This window comes from Desmodus rotundus, chromosome 12 (assembly GCF_022682495.2).
Source record: "Desmodus rotundus isolate HL8 chromosome 12, HLdesRot8A.1, whole genome shotgun sequence".
Classification (NCBI taxonomy): Eukaryota; Metazoa; Chordata; class Mammalia; order Chiroptera; family Phyllostomidae; genus Desmodus; species Desmodus rotundus.
This window is the reverse complement of record NC_071398.1, coordinates 77,364,385-77,385,264: the sequence shown is the minus strand read 5'-3', so window position 1 is coordinate 77,385,264 and position 20,880 is coordinate 77,364,385. Positions and strand designations below refer to the sequence as shown.

Sequence of the window (20,880 nt, the reverse complement as noted above, 5' to 3'; positions counted from 1 at the left end):
TTCCCTTTTCTCCACAAACTCTCCAACCCTCGTTGTTTGTTGCTTTGGTTAGGTGGCCATTCTGGCCAGTGTGAGGTGGTATTTCATAGAGGTTTTAATTTGCAACTCTCTGATGCCTGGTGATGCTGAGCATCTTTTCATATGTCTCTGGACCCTCTGTATGTCCTCCTTGGAGAATGGTCTGTTCAGGTCCTTTGCCCATTTTCAAATTGGATTGTTTGTCTTTCTGGTGTGTAGTCATGTGAGTTCTTTATATATTTTGGAGATCAAACCCTTGCCCAAGGTATCATTTGTGAATGTATTTTCCCATATGGTTGGTTCCCTTTTCATTTTGCTGATGTTTTCTTTAGCTGTGCAGAAGCTTTTTATTTTGATGAGTCCCATTTGTTTATTCTTTCCTTTATGTCCCTTGCTTTAGGGGACATATTGATGAAAATATTGCTGCATGAAATATCTGAGATTTTCCTCCCTGTTTCTCCTCTAGGACTTTTATGATGTTGCGACTTATATTTAAGTCTTTGATCCATCTTGAGCTTGTTTTTGTGTATGGTGTGAGTTGGTGATGAGGTTTCATTGTTTTGCATGTAGCTGTCCATATCTCCCAACACTATTTGTTGAAGAGGCTGGTTTTACTCCATTTTGTGCTTCTGCCCCCTTTGTCAAATATTAATTGACCATAGAGACATGGGTTTATTTCTGGGTTCTCTTTTCTGTTACATTAGTCTATGTGTCTGTTCTTACGCCAGTACCATACTGTTTTGATTATAGTGCCCTTGTAATATAGTTTGATGCCAGGTATTGTTATCCCTCCTACTTTGCTCTTCTTTCTCAAAATTGCTGCAGCTGTTTCGGGTCATTTATGGTTCTATATAAGTTTTTGAAATGTTTGTTCTTTGTGAAATATGTCATTGGTATTTTAATAGGGATTGTATTGAAGCTATAAATTGCTTTGTATAATATGAACATTTTGATGATGTTAAGTCTTTCATTCCATAAACACAGTAAATGCTTCTATTTATTTGTGTCTTCCATAATTTCTTTCTTCAGTGTTGTGTACTTTTCTGAGTATAGGCCTTTACTTCCTTGGTTAGGTTTATTCCTAGGTACTTTATTTTCCTAGTTGCTATATCAAATGGGATTTTTTCCCGATGTTTCTTGCTGATATATAATTGTTGGTATACAAAAATGCCTTCACACAATCATTATTTTTTATTGGCTGTTTAATATTCTATCAAGAAAATTGATTATAATTTACTTAAATGTCATACAGATGAGGAATGGTGAGTTCCCCTCTTTTTATTCTACTTAAATTAACCTCAGTGTGAACACCTTTGGGTATTTGCTTTCTCAGGACTTTGGATTATATCTTTAGAATAGATTTTCTCAGAAACAGTTCATTTGGGGAAGAGAGCTTCCCACACTTTTTGTTGTATAAAATAGGGCCATTTTCTCTGTATATCACAGCAACCTTCTAAAGAAACTTCTCTAGTCACAAGTGTGTACAGATATAGCCTGCAGTAGGCCTATTTGGCTTTACAGAGTTGTTTATTTATACCCCTATTGAAGCTTATGAGGCATTATTTATTGTTTGTTTTGGTCACTAGAAAGTTTATTCCATGAGAGCTAGTTTATCTGTTTTGTCACTGTTATATACTAGAGCTCAGCACTTAGCAAATAGAAGGTGCTCTATAAATGCACATTGGAGGGAGAAGTTAGGAAGGAAAGAGAGCCTGGCAAGCAGTGGAGGCCAGCCACCCCATGGTTGGTCACTTTTACAGTCATATATTGATACTATTTTTTATAGTACTCCTGATCTCTTGTGCATTATTCGCATTGTTTTCATTGATTTCTGTTGTCTTTCCTGATTGTTTTTTTTTTGCATTAGAGGTTCAACTGCATAAGTATTGAGCACCATTGCTTGTTAACTATTGACATAATTGAGTGCTATAGATTTCTTTGGCAATTACACTGAAGCTTACATGATTTCACTCTAGGAATGGATGGCTCTCTTAATGTGTATGTTATTTTTTTGTAAATTAACCCTTAAGTAAAAGTTTGTGTTCTCTATAAGATTGTGGTAAATTTGTGGTTGTTTCTCATGTGGAAATGTGACCAAAACTGCCTTCTTTTTCTGTGTTTCAGACTATTGCTCTCTTCATTTACTTGGCAGGAAGATTAAATGATGAAGGACCGTTTCTGATTCTTTGTCCCTTGTCTGTTTTGAACAACTGGAAAGAAGAGATGGAGAGGTGCATAGTAAATGTAGCTGAATTTTATTTTTTGCCTTAAGATTTTTTTCTGAGTGATATGTGAAATATGATAAAACAACATATTGTCCTAAACAGTGAGTTTATTTCTTCTAGAAAACTGATCTGAGGTCATGTAGATGAAGACTGAGGATCTGATGGAGGGAGGGTCCAATGGGTGTTAATTGTTACTATTTGGAAATTTGAAGGTTGATCCTCATTTTTAGTTAAATTTTGCTGAGCTAAAGGAGAAGCCATCTTTTTCGTAGTGACATAGGGGATAACCAATATGGAAAAAATAAAAACCTTTTGTTTTTAGAGTTAGCACTAGGTCAATTTTTGCAGGTGTTTATCTCACCGTTCCACCTCTTCATACAAGGTTGTGGAGTCCCAAGGCTCTTTCTGATTGTAGGGCACCCTGAGGCCTGTGCATCTGTAACCCTCCCATGAAATGTAGTTTTCCAGATATGCATGCCCTTTTCTATGGCTCTGTGTTTGTGCTCATCTACCTTTATTCTTGGATTCAGATTTGCTCCAGGTCTTTCCTGTATAACATATGCAGGTGACAAAGAGGAGAGAGCCCAACTACAGCAAGACCTAAAACAGAAGCCACATTTTCATGTATTGCTAACTACCTATGAGGTATCCATTTGTTTCTCTATAGCGAGACCGCTTAACCTGGGACCTTAGAAGTTGTAGAATCCACTGGAATTATATTTAATGGGCAAACATTTTTCTTGGAAGTTTGCTTAATTTTGATTCTCAGAATGGGGCTGTGACAAAAGGAAGTGAAGGACTATTAGTTAGATATCTCCCTCTCTTTCCTGGTGGGTCAAAGGGGAAGGCTTCCCATGGAAGTGGCACTGAAGCTGCTTCTTGGTCAGTGAATAGAAGGAAAGAGTTTTGTGGGCTGAGTCATTGTCCCTGTTACTGCAGGAAGGGAATGGAGGACACTTGGTCCATTCTCTAGTCCTTATTCTTCGTCCTGAGACGGGGTCACTGTAAGCAGGACTTACTCCTGCCTCCCTTTTGCTTGTCTGTAAGGTAATGCTACTTAGAAATTATGCTCATAACTTTTTTTTACTTGTGAATGAGTAAGACTTAACTAACCCTGTAGTTTAGGAGTGTTAGTTAGAAACTAGCTCATTAATATCACAGGTATACCAGTACCAGCCTTTATAATGTATTTTCCTTAATTTTTCAGATTTGTTTGAAAGATACATCATTTCTAAAATCGTGAGTATGTTGCACTTCTTCAGAAATTGTGTTGAATGTATCATGAAAGTCATGTCTCCATTTTAGTACTTTGCTTCCATCCTGGTATACCTGTCTGCCAGGAGCCTCATTTACAAAGCGGCAGCATAGCAGAAGTCCTACAGTCTAGTCCCCTACTCTTTAGCTGCATGTCCTTGGGTTAGTTACTTAATCTCCATGAACCTCAGCTTCTTCATGTGTAAAATGGGCATAATTAAATCTCTTACCTTGGATGGTTGTTTTGAGGATTAAATGAAATAAGGTGTGCATGGTAGGTGGTTAACAGATACTAGATTCTTTAAATTGCAACTTCAGGACTGCTGTTTGGAGATTGGACTATAGTAAAGGAGGTGACTGATTTGAACCTTATCCTGAAAATATACTAAAGTAGCCACAAGTGCTACAATATTAACTTTTTAGAAAGGGAATTTTAACTTGATTTCTAATTAATAAGCTTTCAGCCTTCATATGAGCTCATGAAGTACAGGAAACTTAAATTTAACTCTTAGTACCACCTGATAATAGGGATGACATGCTGTGCAGTATATGGTCAAGGTAACAGTTACAATGTAGATCGTACAAGAGCTAGACTACAGGTAAATAGGAAAAGAAGATATATTACTTTCATTCTCTGTTGCATGTGTAGTTATGACATGGTTAGGTGGGGATTTGCACCTTTAATATTCAGTTAACTTTTATTTTCAGAGTGCTTATCAATATGTTAAATGTTACTTCTCATTCAGGTTCTTTTGAGTTGGATTTCTTTCTTCAGCTTATTTTGAAATACTAAAGGCTCAGTCATAGATTTCATGACTTCCATCAAGTATTGTGTTTTACTTTTCAATTAAGTCAGCATATGATATTATTTTTCTTTAGAAGAGGATATGCTTTATCTCTCTCTCTCTCTCTTTTTAAATTAATGTCCAACTTAATATTTGTTGAAGATCTCTCCTCTGGGATGACACTGTTCTGGGAGTCATCAGAAATACCAGGAAGGTAAACCATAGAGCACCCTAAGAGGACTTAGACTCCAGGAGAGGAATCAAAAATATAGAGATATCCATAATACAAGGCAATATATGGGAGGTCTCAAAGAATGAGAAGATTGGCACATAAATGTTATTAGGTACTTTATGTAAATTATGCTATTTAGACTTCATGAAAACCCCAGTAGGTGGGTATTATCCTTTGTTTTATAGGCGAGGAAAGTAAGAGATTAGGTAACCCATCCAGTAGAAAATTGCAGGCCACACATCCAAACCCAGCGCTCGTGCTGTGGAGCCTTTTTTAAGAGCTTCTCCGAGGATCCAGGTAGACTGCAGTTACCCATTGTTCAGCAGAAATACAGTCTTTCTATGTCAGATTATGTCTGGAATCTATTCCAGGTGAATTTAAGAACCTAAGTAATGAAGGGACATTTATAATGCTGACTCATGATATGAATCCCCCAAATACAGATACATTCTTTTGATATACAGGGGTGGACAAAAGTAGGTTTACAGTTGTGAGTGCGCAAAACAGTTTATTCTTGTATTATTACTTATTAGTCATTGTATTATTTTTCATACAGACAAGTGTAAACCTACTTTGCCCCACCCTTTGGCCAGTTACACTGTGTATTACTGTATTGCACACTCTGAGAACAGCTTGGGAAATGTAATGTAATTTTTGCCCTAAAGAAGTTTATTATGGAGAGTTAAGACTGTGCATGTAGCAATAGGAAAAATAGGAAATAGGCTAACAGACAATAGGCTTATACAGTCTTTGGATCAAGAAAGTTAGATGTTTCCTCATCCCATTCTCTATTCATTGCAAGAATTTCCTCCACCTCTTTCTTTCCACAGAGCATCCTTTAGAGTGTCCTTTGATCAGTAATTTGACTTACTTCCTTTCACTAAGCCAAAATCCACTTCCCTGTATCCTGTTCCATTGAACAAGCTTTTATTGGATGCTTGCTGTGTGTAAAAACCTAACTAACTGGTTCTTCACAAGGGAACAGGACCTAACCTCTTTTGAATGCAAATTTGGTCAGGCACAAAGCATTGTACTGCAGCTGCTTTCACACCTTATCTCTGACTAGTGTCTAATTTCATCTGGACCTTTGCTCTTATAATTCTTGAATGCCTCTCCTGCTCATGCTTTGAGCGGGAATGATCCCAATTCCTGCATTCTCTTTTACCCCAATCTCCCTCCGCCTACACCACTCTTAGTAGTTGAATGGTACTAGGTATCTGTTTCTGTACCCATTTTCTGGATTTTCTCTGTAGCCTCAGATGAAGGGGACTTCCTCCTTGTAAGGCCAACCTCTGCTTAAGATCTTTCTCTAATTTTTGAGGGATTTTTATTTCCCTGCCCAATAGTCTGTTTTACTTGTATATACAGGTTTTAAAATGTAAATTGATATAATCAGATTACAGAATGTTTATAAACAAAAAGTTAAAAAAATCCTATAACTTCTACTCTATTATCTTTTATATGGTTTACACATTTGTGAAAAAGGATATATAATATTTATGTCTTTTTTAGTTATCATGTAGTTACCATATCTTATTGCAGCATAATCATCTTTATTATTTAAAATGCTATATAATATTTCATAGCCTGTAATTGGACCTATTATTATTTTTAGGTGTTTTTTTTTTACTGTTTTAAATAATGCAGCTGCGAACATATGCAAACATACATATTTTTTTATATTTTGAATTGTTTTTGGGATGAATAGCTTCCCAAGAGTGTTTGACTGAAACCTCTTAAGAAATTTTTGTAACCTACTGTGCTATAAAAATGTGCTCTGGCAGTTAGTAACTTCCTTTTAACAAATCCAGTGGATGTATCTTCTCAGACATCTATAACATTCACCACTTCCTCCTTTGTAAGTCATACTTTTTAAACTACTGTGACACCATTGTCTCTGGCCTTTTTTTCTCAGTCTGAATCTCAGCTCTGCCTCATAATACCTTTATGACCTTGACAAAGGCACCTAACCTTTCTGAGCTTTAGTCTCCTTGTTGGTAAAATAAGCACAATAATGTCTATTCACCATATTCTTTTAGATTAAATAACATACATAAGAGTCAAGCCCAGGGAGCTTCCGGCCAAGATAGAGGCATAGGTAGACACACTGTGCCTCCTCGCACAACCAAAAGAAGGACAACAACAATTTAAAAACAAAAAACAACCAGAACTGACAGAAAATCGAACTGTATGGAAGTCTGACAACCAATGAGATAAAGAAGAAACATTCATCCAGACTGGTAGGAGGGGCGGAGAGGACTCGCAGTAAGGCAGCCGCTGGTGGATCCAGCGAGGTGGTGGATTGTGGAATGGGGCAGGCCAGGCTGCAGCTAGCAGACCCCACAAGGTGGCGGCTGGCAGACCCTGCGGCCCCACATTCGCACATAGATAGACAGGGAGGAACGGCAGGGGAGAGAAGCAGACCACGCAACCCAGGGCTTCAGCTCGGGGAAATAAAGCCTCAAACTTCTGATTGAAAACACCCGTGGGGGTTGAGGGAGCAGGAGAAACTCCCAGCCTCACAGGAGAGTTTATTGGAGAGACCCACAGCGTCCTAGAGCATGCACAAGACCACCCACTTGGGAATCAGCAATAGAGGGGCCCAGTTTGATTGTGGGTAGTGGAGGGAGTAACTGAAATCTGGCAGAGTGGAGCAAGCACCATTGCTCCCTCTCGGCCCCTCCCCCACATACACAGCACAGCAACCAGCGTTACCCTGCCCTGGTAAACACCTAAGGTTCCCCCCCTTTATGTAACAGGCGTGTGGAGACCAAAAAAAAAAAAAAAAAATGGCCCAAATGAAAGAACAGATCAAAGCTCCAGAAAAAATACAACTAAGCAATGAAGAGATAGCCAACCTATCCAATGCACAGTTCAAAACACTGGTAATCAGGAAACTCACAGAATTGGTTGAATTTGGTCGCAAATTAGATGAAAAAATGAAGGCTATGCTAAGAGAAACAAAGGAAAATGTACAGGGAACCAATAGTGATGCAAAGGAAACTGGGACTCAAATCAACGATGTGGACCAGAAGGAAGAAAGAAACATCCAACCAGAAAAGAATGAAGAAACAAGAATTCAGAAAAATGAAGAGAGGATTAGGAACCTCCAGGACATCTTTAAACATTCCAACATCCAAATTATAGGGGTGCCAGAAGGAGAAGAGGAAGAACAAAAAATTGAGAACTTATTTGAACAAATAATGAAGGAGAACTTCCCTCATCTGGCAAAGGAAATAGACTTCCAGGAAGTCCAGGAAGCTCAGAGAGTCCCAAAGAAGCTGGACCCAAGGAGGAACACACCAAGGCACATCAGCATTCCATTAGCCAAGATTAAAGATAAGGAGAGAATCTTAAAAGCAGCAAGAGAAAAGGACACAGTTACCTACAAAGGACTTCCCATAAGACTGTCAGCTGATTTCTCAAAAGAGACCTTATAGGCAAGAAGGGGCTGGAGAAGTATTCCAAGTCATGAAAGGCAAGGACCTACATCCAAGATTACTGTATCCAGCAAAACTACCATTTAGAATGGAAGGGCAGATAAAGTGCTTACCAGATAAGGTCAAGTTCAAGGAGTTCATCATCACCAAGCCATTATTATATGAAATGTTAAAGGGATTTATCTAAGAAAAAGAAGATAAAAAATAGGAACAGTAAAAATGACAGCAAATTCACAGTTATTAACAACCACACCTAAAATAAAGACAAAAGCAAACTAAGCCAACAACTAGAACAGGAACAGAACCACAGAAATGGAGATCACATGGAGAGTTATCAACAGGGGATTGGGAGGGGGAAAGCGGGGGCAAAGGTACAGGGAATAAGTAGCTTAAATTGTAGGTAGAAAATAGACAGGGGGAGGGTAAGAATAGTGTAGGAAATGTAGAAGCCAAAGAACTTACAAGTTTGACCCATGGACATGAACTATAGGGGGGAATGTGGGAGGGAGGGGATAGGCAGGATGGAGTGGAGTGAAGGGGGGAAAATGGGACAACTGTAATAGCGTAATCAATAAATATATTTTAAAAAAGTCAAGCTCAGTGTCTGGCACACAGTAGGGGGTCATAAATGTTTCCTTTTGCTTTCTGTCTCTGGCTTGTGCCTTCAATGAGTAGGTCTTTTTTACCTTGGAAGAAAAATAACACTAATTTTAGTACCTTAAGTGGATATTATACATATATGACAGGTTGTCACATAAGAAAGCAATTTGAGTGTATTTCTGATAGAATGGGCTTAATGTTCATCTTCCGCGCAATAGTTACAGTTCTGTATTAAGACTTTTGGATGTGAGATGCGTGTTTGACTTACAGAAAACTGAAAGTTGGATTTTCTCTCACAGCTTCCATTGGAGTATTCTTGTTGTGGACGAAGCTCACAGGTTGAAAAACCAAAGTTCCTTGCTTCATAAGACACTTTCAGAGGTAAACTCACAGGATAGTCTTAGGTTTTATATAACTCCCTTTTAAAATATATCAGTTTAGGCCTGTAAAGAACCAATTAAGTTGAAACATTATTTTCAGTCATATTTCTTCAGGAATGAATGAACATTTGTGGATGATAGCGGAGGTACTTAATGGCTTAACTTTTCCTCTGTCTTTTACGCATTTACTAAACTCTGGTTATCAGTAAGTCCCTACTCCAATAAAATACATTGTATTTTTGGAAATGTTTGAACTCTCTTTAAAGGGGAAATTTCTTTTAAAAATATTGTTTTATAATTCTTCTGTCTGTAATAGGAGATATAGCTGATATATTGTATCCCTCTCCACATTTACCTGTTTAAAAAATGTGATGGTTTACAGAGTCACAAAGCAACAGATTTCATGCCATCGAATATTTCTTGAGCCTTTCTTGTCTTTCTCATTTGAATATGACACCCTTGATACCATTTCCTTTTCTCGATCTCTGGCGTCATTCTGGCAAAGTAGATGAGAGAAGTCACTGTAGCCCAAGGTTTGCTGTCTTTTCTGAGGAGCCAGTGGAACAGCAAGTACATATGAAGTACCTTTCTCCTTGACCAAATAAAGACTTGTTCATTCATGAGACCACATGTGTGAATTTCTGTGACCATCACTGAAGTTTGGTTCCTGTCCTATAAACAGTTAATAAATGTAGAGGTCATTTGGAGAGAAGTATTAGATCTGGATTTTATATTTACTGGCTATAAGTTGCAGTTTTTGGCATTTTAATGCAGATATGGCCACCATTATTAGCCCAGCCTCAAAGATTGCTGTCCCCTAGTCAGTTTCCATCTGATCTATGCTCCTTTGATTTCTTTTTTTTTTTCAATGTTTTATTTATTTTTAGAGGGAAGGAGAGAGAGGGAGAAGGAGAGGGAGAGAAGGAGATGTGGGAGGGAATTGATCAGTTGCCTCTCACACACCCCCAACTGGACCTGGCCCGCAACCCAGTCATGTGCCCTGACTGGGATTCAAACTGGTGACTTTTTGTTTCACAGGCCTGTACTCAATCCACTGAGCCACACCAGCCAGGGCCAATTCCCTACTAAATCTTGATCATCATAGTCTGGTCTTTCCTAATTTTGAACTTCTAAAAATGGTATAGATGCATTTTTAAAATTAAAGTGAGACATAACTGTTTTACATCATATTTTTTTCCAATTAATATATCATGACTATTTTTCCATGTCATTATTCTTTCAAAAGTTATTTTTCATGGCTATATATTTGACATATGATTCTATGTGGTTTGTTTAATGATCCCTTGATTTTTGGACATTGAAGTTTGTTTTGAATTTTTGCTATTTTAATATACTTTTATTTGCCTTATTTCATATATCTCTTTCTCTTTTTTCTTATTGTTGTTCAAGTACAGTTGTCTCCATTTACACCCCCCCCACCCCCCCACTGATCACACACACGCAAGCCATCCCAACCTCCCACTCTCGACCTTACCCCCTTTGGCTTGGTCCATGTGTCCTTTATACATGTTCCTTCACCACGTTCCTCCTTCCCCCTACTCCTCCATGTTATCCCCTTCCCTCCCCTCTGGTTACTGTCAGCTTATTCTTGATTTCAGTGTCTCTAGTTATATTTTGTTGCTTGCTTGTTTTGTTGATTAAGTTCCACTTATAGGTGAGATCATATGGTATTTGTCTTTCACTGCCTGGCTTATTTCACTTAGTATAATGCTCTCCAGTTCCATCCACGCTGTCGTGAAGGGTAGGAGCTCCTTCTTTCTTTCAGCTGTGTAGTATTCCATTGTGTAAATGTACCACAGTTTGTTGATCCACTCAGTTACTGATGGGTACCTAGGCTGCTTCCAGCCCTTGGCTATTCTGAATTGTGCTGCTGTGAACATTGGGGTGCATAGGGTCTTTTGGATTGGTGTTTCAGGATTCTTAGGTTATAATCCCAGCAGTGGAATTGCTGGGTCAAAAGTCAGTTCCATTTTGAGTTTTTTGAGGAAACTCCATACTATTTTCCACAGTGGCTACACTAGTCTGCATTCCTGCCAACAGTGCACTAGGGTTCCCTTTTCCCACAACCTCACTAGTACTTGTAATGTTTATTGATTTGTTTATGATGGACATTCTGACCAGTGGTATCTTATGGTAGTTTTAATTTGCATCTCTGTGATGGCTAGTGATGCTGAGTGTCCTTTCATATGTCTCTGGACCATCCTCCTTGGAAAAGTGTCTTCAGGTCCTTTGCCCATTTTTTAATTGGCTTGTTTGTCTTCCTGGGGTGGAGTTGTGTGAGTTTTTTATATATTTTGGAGACCAAACCCTTGTCCAAGGTATCATTGGCAGATACATTTTCCAATACGGTTGGTTCCCTTTTCATTTTGCTGATGTTTTCTTTAGCTGTGCAGAAGCTTTTCATTTTGATGAGATCCCATTTGTTTAATCTCTCCTTTATTTCCCTTGCTGTAGGAGACATATCAGTGAAGATGTTGCTGCATGGAATATCTGAGATTTTCCTGCCTACATTTTCCTCTTGGACTTTTATGATGTTGTGATCTATGTTTATGTCTTTGATCCATCTTGAGCTTGTTTTTGTGTATGGTGTGAGTTGGTGGTTGAGTTTCATTTTTTTGCATGTAGCTGTTCAGATCTCTCAACATCATTCATTTAAGAGGCTGGTTTTACTCCATTTTATGCTTCTGTCCCCTTTGTCAAATATTAATTGACTGTAGAGACTTGGGTTTATTTCTGGGCTGTCTGTTCTGTTCCATTGACCTATGTGTCTGTTCTTATGCCAGTACCATACTGTTTTGATTACTGTGGCCTGGTAATATAGTTTGATGTCAAGTTGTGATCCCTCCTACATTGTTCTTTGTTCTCAAAATTGCTGTGGCTATTCCGGGTCTTGTATGGTTCCATTACACTTTTGAAATGTTTATCCTATATCTGTGAAATATGACATTGGTATTTTAATAGGCATTGCATTGAATCTATAAAATACTTTGTGTAGTATGGACATTTTGTTGATGTTAATTCTTTCAGTCCATGAACACAGTGTATTCTTCTATTTGTATCTTCTTTAATTTCTTTCTTCTGTGTTGTGCAGTTTTCTGAATACAGGTATTTTACCTCCTTGGTTAAATTTATTCCTAGGTATTTTATTTTTCCTGTTGCTCTAGTAAATGGGATTTTTTTACTAGTTTCTGTTTCTGATATTTCATTGTTGGTGTACAAAAATGCCTTTGATTTCTGAATATGGATTTTGTATCTCTCTGTTTTGCCAAATTCACTTATTAGGTTGAGTAGTTTTTTAGTGGAGTCTATTATATCATCTGGAAACAATAACAGGTTTGCTTTGTCCGTTCCAATTTGGATGCCTTTTATTTCTTTTTCTTGTCTCATCACTGTGGCTAGGACTTCCAATACTCTGTTGAGTGGGATTGGTGAAAGTGGACATCCTTGTCTTGTTCCTGATCTTAGTGGGAAAGCTTTTAGCTTTTTCCTATTGAGTATGATGTTGGCTGTAGGTTTCTCATATGTGGCCATAATTATGTTGAGGTATGCTCCCTCTACTCCCAATTTACTGGATGTTTTTTATGATAAAACGGGTGCTATATCTTATCAAATGCTTTTTCCTCATCTATTGAAGTGGTCATGTGATTTTTCTCTTTCCTTTTGTTTATGTGATGTGTTACGTTTACTGATTTGCAAATATTGTACCGTCCTTGCATCCCTAGGATGAATCCCACTTGATCATGGTGTATGATCTTTTTATTGTATTTCTGGATGCAGTTTGCCAGTATTTTGTTGAGGATTTGTAGCGTGTATGTTCATCAACGATACTGGTCTGAAGTTTTCTTTCTTTGTTGTGTCTTTATCTGGTTTTGCAATTAGGATTATGCTGGCTTCACATAAAGAGTTTGGGAGCCTTCTTTATTCTTGGAATTTTTGGAATAGTCTTTGAAGGATGGGGGTAACCTCTTTCTTAAATGTGTAAAATTCTCCAGTTTAACTGTCCAGTATAGGGCTTTTGTATGTCAGCAGTTTTTTGATTATTGCTTCGATTTTGACAGCTGTTACTGGTCTGTTTAGGCTTTCTGATCCTTCTTCGTTCAGTTTTGGAATATTAAATTTTTCTAGAAATTTGTCCCTTTCACCGAGGTTTCAAATTTCTTGGCATAGTATTGTTTGTAGTAATTTCTTACAGTCCTTTGTATTTCTGTGGTACGAGTTGTAATCTGTCCTCTTTCATTTCTGATTTTGTTTATTTGGGTCTTCTCTCTTTTTTTCCTGATGAGCCTATTAAAGACTTATTGATTTTGTTTATCTTTTCAACGAACCAGCTCTTGGATTTATTGATCCTAAAATTGTACTGTTAATCTCTATGTCCTTTAATTCTGCTCTGATCTTGGTTATTTCCTTCCTTTTTCTCACTCTGGGCTTTGCTGTCATTCCTCTAGTTCTTGTAGTTGTAGGGTTAGGTTGTTTATTTGAAAGGTTTCTATATTTTTTAGGTAGGCCTGTATTGCTATGAACTTCCCTCTCAGGACTGCCTTTGCCATGTCCCATAAATTTTGGACTATTGTGAGTTCATTTTCATTTGTTTTCAGAAAATTTCTGCTTTCTTCCTTGATCTCATTCTAAACACATTCATTGTTAATAGCATGCCATTCAGTCACCATAAATTTGAGTGTTTTGAGTTTTTCCTTGAGGTTGCTTTCTAGTTTCAAGCCCTCATGGTCTGAGAAAATGCTTGATATCATTTAATTTTTCTTGAATTTGTTGAGGCTTGTTTTGTGGTTTATCTTTGAAAATATTCCATGGGCATTTGAATAGAATGTATAATTTGCTGCTTTGGGATGAAAGCTTCTAAATATCATTTAAGTCCATTTGAAGTAGGGCATTGTTCAGTGCCGCAATACCCTTGTTGATATTTTGTTTGTAAGATCTATCCATTTTGACAGTGGGGTGTTTAAATCCCCTACTATAATTGTGTTGCCGTCAATAACTTTCTTGAAGTCCTCCAAGATTTTCCTTATGTATTTGGATGCTCCTATGTTGGGTGCATATATTTTTACAATGTTTATGTCTTCTTGGTGGATTCTTCCTTTTAGTATTATGAAGTGTCCTGTATCTCTTTCTATGGCCTTTATTTTGAAGTCTATTTTGTCTGATATAAGTATTGCTACCCTGGCTTTTTTTTCCTATCCATTTGCTTGGAGTATTTTTTGTAACCCTTCACTTTCAGTCTCTGTAGGTCTTTTGTTCTGAGGTGGGTCTCTTGTGGGCAGCATATGTGTGGGTCATGCTTTCTTATCCACTCAGCTACCCAATATCTTTTGATTGGAGCATTTAATCCATTTACATTTAAGGTTATTATTGATGGGTTCTTATTCATTGCCATTTTACTCCCTTTGTACCTGTGTTCCTCTCTCTGTCACTCTTTTTCTTCCTTTTCTTAAAGCAGCCCCTTTAGCATATCTTGCAGTGCTGGTTTGGTGGAGATGTATTCTTTCAGCTTTCTTTTGTCTGGGAAACTCCTTATTTCCCCTTCCATTTTAATTGAGAGACTTGCTGGATAATGTAGTCTTGATGTATTACATGTGATGAACTGTAAAATTAGAATAGATCTTCTTGCTTGTGTTGGTAGTGGTGGGGCCTGCTGCTATAACTTTGGGCTTCTCAAACTGCATGAGTATATGGTATATACTTCTGATGCCTCAGTAGACTTCCCCACGTAGGTGAGAAGATAGCTTGAATCCCCACATAGATTAAATAATAATGACCATATTGAATACTCCTGTAATAGTTCAGAGTTTACAAAATCATTTTACTTACATCCTTCTAACAGTATCTCCCTTGCAGGATTATTATCTCCTTCTTACAGTTGAAACTGAAGAGGTGTTATTTCCTACATCAAACAGTATACAACTTGAACCTGAGCCTTTTGATTTCATGTCCCTGTGGCCATTCCATTAAGTCATGCCTCTCTTTGTGTGGGTGAAGGTTGTGATAGGAAACTCAGTCCTGCTTTCCAGTGTTACAGATTTTTAACTTTATTTTTTTTAATGTATTTGAGTTCTCAGTAGTTTTCAATCTTCTGCTGACCGGAACTCCCATCCAGAACAGCCTCCAAGAGCTCTACTCCCTCCTCAGTTTTGTGGAGCCTGATGTCTTTTCCAAGGAGCAGGTAGAAGATTTTGTTCAGCGTTACCAGGATATTGAGAAAGAGTCTGAGTCAGGCAAGTGCCCTTCTGACAAATTGTTCCCAAGAGGCCTGGGCCAAGAAACTGCCTAGTACAAAATAGACAATGGTTATAGATAGAAAAGAAAAAATCAATATCCAGAGGATACCTTCCAAAAAGTTAAAGAGCCACACAAAAATTAGATGATGGTAGGTTACTCACATTATTCCCAGTTGTCTGCTATCATGACTCCCTATTTGTTATATGAGTCTAAAATGGGCTTCTTTGGGTCATTTTTGGAAGAAGCAGAAGGTATCTGCTGATTTTCAGATTTTATCTTTTTCCAACATATAATTTCTATAAGAACTTCGTTAAGTTTCTGTGTTACTTTCTGAGGCAGAAAAGTATTTGGGGGTTATAGCCCCAAACTACTGTTCAGTATTCCATAGCACTGGTGCTTTTAACACGGCACCAGAACCAAAAGTCTGGGATGGATGGGTGGTGGGAGTGAAGGAGGGAAGCTTTCCTCATTCATACACCTGGTAGTTGTAGCCTTGTTTCTCTCGTATCTTTGCACCTCTGCTTCATAGAATTATTTCTACATCCCCATAGTATTATCCTAGGCTGTTTATTCAAGACAAATGGTAGGCATTCTGCTTAGTGAGTTTGAATGTACTCACTGAATATGAGTTGGGAAGCCTTCTCACACAAAAATCCCGACACCTCAGGCTGAAGATTCCCTGGGGAACCTGCTCTAATTGTCCACGTGCTTAGGGTTGCCAGATAAAATATATGATACCTAGTCAAATAATAATATGGGACATACTTGTATTAAAATTATTTGTTGTTTATCTGAAATTCAGATTTATCTGGGCTCTTGTATTTTTATTTGATGTATCTGGCAACTGTGCATACAGTGTAACTCCAATTTTGGCTAGTTTTTGGAGTTTACCACACTTGGGGGATGAACAAGGGAGTTTAAGTTAGAAGAACTAAGTTTGAATGCTAGCAACAGTAGCATCTAGCCATGTGACTTTGGATAAGATGCTTAATTTTTGTGAGCCTCACTTAGCTGTAGAAATGGGGACAAGATTACTTACTTGCCCTACATTGTTTTTCTAAGATGCTATGCTGGTCAATGAAATTATTAATAAAAATGAAGTTCTTTGAGTGTTCCTAGTTCTTGTTAAGAGCTAATAATGATTTCAGAAGGATTGGAAAGAACCCAGTGAAGGAAGAAACACTGAAAAATTACCATATTGGCCTAGAATGCAGAATTGGCATAAAAATGAGAAATAAAAATAAATTGCTGTATGTTCTCTAATAGTTTGTCTTACTTCCATTTCACACTTCTTGTGTTTTTTTTCCTTACACAGCAAGCGAACTACATAAACTTTTGCAGCCATTTCTGCTGAGGCGAGTGAAAGCTGATGTAGCTACGGAGCTTCCCAAGAAGACAGAAGTAGTGATATACCATGGCATGTCAGCCCTGCAGAAAAAATACTACAAGGCCATTTTGATGAAAGATCTAGGTACTCAGAGGGCACTTGTCTGTTTGGAAACTAAATAAGGATGTGGTCTTCATGCAGGGAAATATTTTATAATCACAGTTGCTTTGCATAGGAAGACTATGGGATGGAATTCTGTATTCTGCATATATTCAGGTCAGCTGCAGTGAAACTGGCTGACTGTCTCTAATATAATTCACACTTTATTTGTTACTGCAGTTGTGAAATTTCCTCCTTCTCCCCCCAGCTCCATTTTTGTTATTGCCTGTGGTTAAGCAGACACTTCTAGGTGTTTTAGTCTTGCCTTTCATTTTCCCATCCTGTTAGATACTTAATTTTTTAAATGTTTTTGTTGAATCAAATTTACTGGGAAGAATTGGGAGTGAAAAGGAGAAATAGGAGTGGAACAGTCTCTCAGTTTGTATTTTTCTGTCCCTTGCCTCCAGAGCAGTGATTAAAGAAGGAAATTTAGAATCTACAGAAGAGTAACAAAGTACTCCTGAGTTTAATTTATGGCTAGGGTCCTTCTTAAAACCAAGTGGTGGTTAAGGAAACTTCATATGGACATGCTGTTAATTCTTCCTGTAATTCAGTGAAATTCGGGAGGCTAATATAGGTTTGAAAGGTATATTAAAATGAGTAAGTTTATTTATGGAAACTTAGAGGGTTTGTTTTTTTGTTCAGTAGTCCATCTCTCTGCCTCGTTCTTATTTATATATATATTTTTTACATTTCAGGTGCTTTTGAAAATGAGATGGCAAAGAAAGTTAAACTTCAGAATGTCTTGTCCCAACTTCGAAAGTGTGTGGATCACCCATATTTATTTGATGGTAAGGCAGTTTCCCTTTCCTTGCATTACTTTTTGTTAATATTTCTGTGGCCAACATAATAAATTTTTTCAAAAGAATTGCTTGAATTTGTTGTCCATTTTTCGCCATTTTATTAATGTTGATGTTATCTAATATAATGATCATAATTCAGATTTTTTCAGTTGTCCCTTATAATATCCCTAAGACTGTTTTACTTTTTTTTTTTCAATTCAAGATCCATTCATAAACCCTGCTTGCATTTGTCATGTCTCTTTATTTTCCTGTAATTTAGAAACATCTCTTAGCTTGTTTAGCCCTTTTTGCCTTTCATGAAATTGACAGTTTTGAAGAATTAAGGCCGTTTATTTTAGGGGATGTCTTATAATCTGGATTTATCTAATCATTTTTATGTAATAAGATATCCCTTTGTCTTGAACCCACTCAGCCTTTTATCACTACTGTTCTTAGTTTACCAATGTTCTCCATGTTGCCCAATCAATGGTGGTCAGTTTACTTTGTGTTTTTATAAACAAAGTGGGCATTTTAAAAAAATATTTTATTTATTTATTTTCAGAGAGAGGGGAAGGGAAGGAGAAAGAGAGGGAGAGGAACATCAATGTGTGGTTGCCTCTCACGCATCCCTTGCTGGGAACCTGGCCTGCAGTCCAGGCATGTGCCCTGACTGGGAATCGAACCTCAACCCTTTGGATCTCAGGCCCACACTCAATCCACTGAGCTGCACCAGCCAGGCTGTCAGTTTACATTTTAATTAATGTCTCAAAACCTTTGACATAGTTGATCTCTTCTTTCTTGTTCTGCACTTGGTTTTTGGGACGGCACTTTCTCTCCTTTGCCTATGTTATGTCTGCTCCTTTTCAGCCTACTTCGCTGCTTCCCTTTCCTTTTATAGATGTCTGTACATTCCCTCTAAGTGCTGCTGTAGCTATATTCTATACATTTCGCTATGTAATGTTTTCATTTTCATTCAAACTGTTTTGTTTCTTTTTAATTTACTGTTGTTCACTTACAGTTGTCCCACCTTTTTTTCCTGTTGCTCCCCCTACCTGCCTCCCTCTCCCACAGTCAATCCCCCCATTGTCCGTACCCATGAGTCTTCTATTTGTGTTCCTTTGCTTGGAACCCATTATCCCCTTTCCCCCACCCCTCTGGTCACTGTCAGTCAAACTTGTTGGTTTTTTTTTATTCATGCTGGGAGCCTTTGGGACAGTTTGAGGACTACTGTGGTGGTGGAGCTCTAGTATGGATAGGACCAATGCAGAAGGCTTGCTGCAGTCATTTTAAGGGCATCTTTGCCAAGTAGTACTAAAAATTGTTTTAAAATGTCACAGCATCTTAATTAGGTGCATATTGGGACTTTTTTCTTTCCAGGGAGGGGTATGTTGGGAACATGTACATTTTGAAAGAAGCCTTCCAGGATAATCTGACTGACATCCTCCACCTTGAGAATGACTAGTTTATACGCTAAGCCTATTTCTTGATTTGTTTTCTAGAGTGAAAGACTCAATATTCCAATTTTGGGTGTCTTTGGTCTCCTGTGCCTCAGTTTCCTAGAGTCGGTTTGTTCCTTGGATAAACATTTATTAGGCATATAGGTGTACTAGGCTCTGTGATTGATGATAAGCAGCACTAAGGTTTTCATGCAAACAATTATAAATTGCCTCAAAGAGAGATGAGACTTGGGCCCATTATCAGTTAGAGGGAGCTGGGCCATGGGCCTCTCCATTCACCAAGTCTGGCCTGACTGAGAACACACTATTGAGAGTGGGTTCTTTCTTTCCCAGGTGTGGAACCAGAGCCTTTTGAAATTGGAGAACACCTGATTGAGGCCAGTGGGAAACTTCATCTGCTGGATAAGCTGCTGGCATACCTGTATTCCAGGTAGGTAGTAGGCTCACATTTTCTGCTCTGAGCTGGTGACTGTTAAAACCAGTATAATCAGCAGCTCAGTGATTTCTTGAGACTATTTCCAGTTTTCCTTTTTTCAAGACCCTGATTCAGGTTCTACCTGAACAACTACACCTTCCACCCCATTCCTTCGCATCCCACCCCATCTCCTTTCCTCCATAATCATCCTTTCCTTTCCTGAATTATTACAGCTCTTAGGATCCTAATCCAGCACTTGACCATGCACTGCCTTAATCTGCTAGCTAATCAGTTGGCAGTATATTAACTATATCACTCCAGCCAGGTTGTTCAGTTCCACAGGGACAGAGATAACACCAAGCATTTCTTTTTTAGTTAGTTTCTGGTATCTTGTATTGAATTGGTACATAGTAAGGGCTTAGTAAATATTAACTTTTGTTAACGTGTGATTTTTTAAAAGATTTTATTTATTTAAGAGAGCGGGAAAGGGAGGAAGAAAGAGAGGGAGAGGAATATCAATTGATTGTCTCATATGCACCCTGACCCGAGACCGAATCCACAACCCAGGCATGTGCCAGTAATCAAACTGGCAGCTTCCACTTTGTAGAACAACACCCAACCAACTTAGCCACACTGGTTGGGGCGATGTTTTGGTTTTAAATTAGAACTTGGGAGACTTGATCTCAGAGACATGAGTTGGGCATTGGAAGACCAAGTCATGTCTAGAATTTCTAATGGTTCAGCTAAGTGTTCAGTATCCTGGTCTCCAGCCTGTATCTGATCCTTCTAGTCCCCAGAGAAGTCCCAGCTTCCAAAGAATTTCAAAGTTAACCCTAGGAACTACTGCCCCAAGTGGGCCTCAACCAACCTAATACCTCAAATTTGGTAAAAGTACCCAACATTAGGAATGTGCTAGTCAAACAATTGCATGTCTTACTATATTTTTTGGCTTTGATGTATCTATTATGAGTGTATTAGAGTTGTAAAAGGACCCATAAATGTCTTCTCTCTAGTCATTTTATTTCACAGGTGTTGAAATAGGCCCAGAGAGGTTGTGTGACTTGTCTCAGGTCATACAGCCAGCAGTTGGCAGAGATGGGATTAGAATTGAGGTCCTCAACTTTTAAATTTAATGCCTTTTCCTATTTTGGACTAGAGTCTTGAAGGAATTCTTCATAATTCTTCCTCTTACACCCATTGCAAGCTCAGATTAAATTAGGTTTCCTAATGAGAGTATTTATTTGACAGTGCCATACTTCTTTATGCAAACTTAAAATAATGTGATAACATGGGGCTCTAGGCTTGACTTCATTGTTGACTTAATCCATTTTGTCTCCTCCTCTCCTTTCTTCTCCCTATATGTAAGTTTTCTCATGTATCATGTGGGTTATAACCTGCCCCTTGTTTTTCTAAAGTAATGTTGCACAGACTTTTCAACAATCTCAGCTGTATAGAAGAGGACAATGACTTTATGCTTCCAAGTAGAGAATAGCTGTAGATGGCTGACAACAAGCTCTTTAGTGTTTTCAGTTTTTAGAATTTTTTGTTTGTTTT

The 20,880-nt window shown here is 38.1% G+C and overlaps 1 protein-coding gene across 4 annotated transcripts in view; it reads left to right on the top strand.

Moving 5' to 3' along the window:
• The window catches only part of CHD1L (chromodomain helicase DNA binding protein 1 like), a 78,174-nt gene that overhangs the window by 13,751 nt on the left and 43,543 nt on the right, over nucleotides 1–20,880 (top strand). For all 4 annotated transcript variants that reach the window (XM_053914789.2, XM_053914791.2, XM_053914787.2 and 1 more), the window contains exons 3-10: nucleotides 2,143–2,249; nucleotides 2,774–2,888; nucleotides 3,451–3,482; nucleotides 8,854–8,935; nucleotides 15,020–15,182; nucleotides 16,502–16,657; nucleotides 17,371–17,463; nucleotides 19,245–19,341. In XM_053914789.2, the coding sequence (XP_053770764.1) occupies nucleotides 2,143–2,249; nucleotides 2,774–2,888; nucleotides 3,451–3,482; nucleotides 8,854–8,935; nucleotides 15,020–15,182; nucleotides 16,502–16,657; nucleotides 17,371–17,463; nucleotides 19,245–19,341 (845 nt within the window). The remainder of the gene's footprint in view (nucleotides 1–2,142; nucleotides 2,250–2,773; nucleotides 2,889–3,450; nucleotides 3,483–8,853; nucleotides 8,936–15,019; nucleotides 15,183–16,501; nucleotides 16,658–17,370; nucleotides 17,464–19,244; nucleotides 19,342–20,880) is intronic.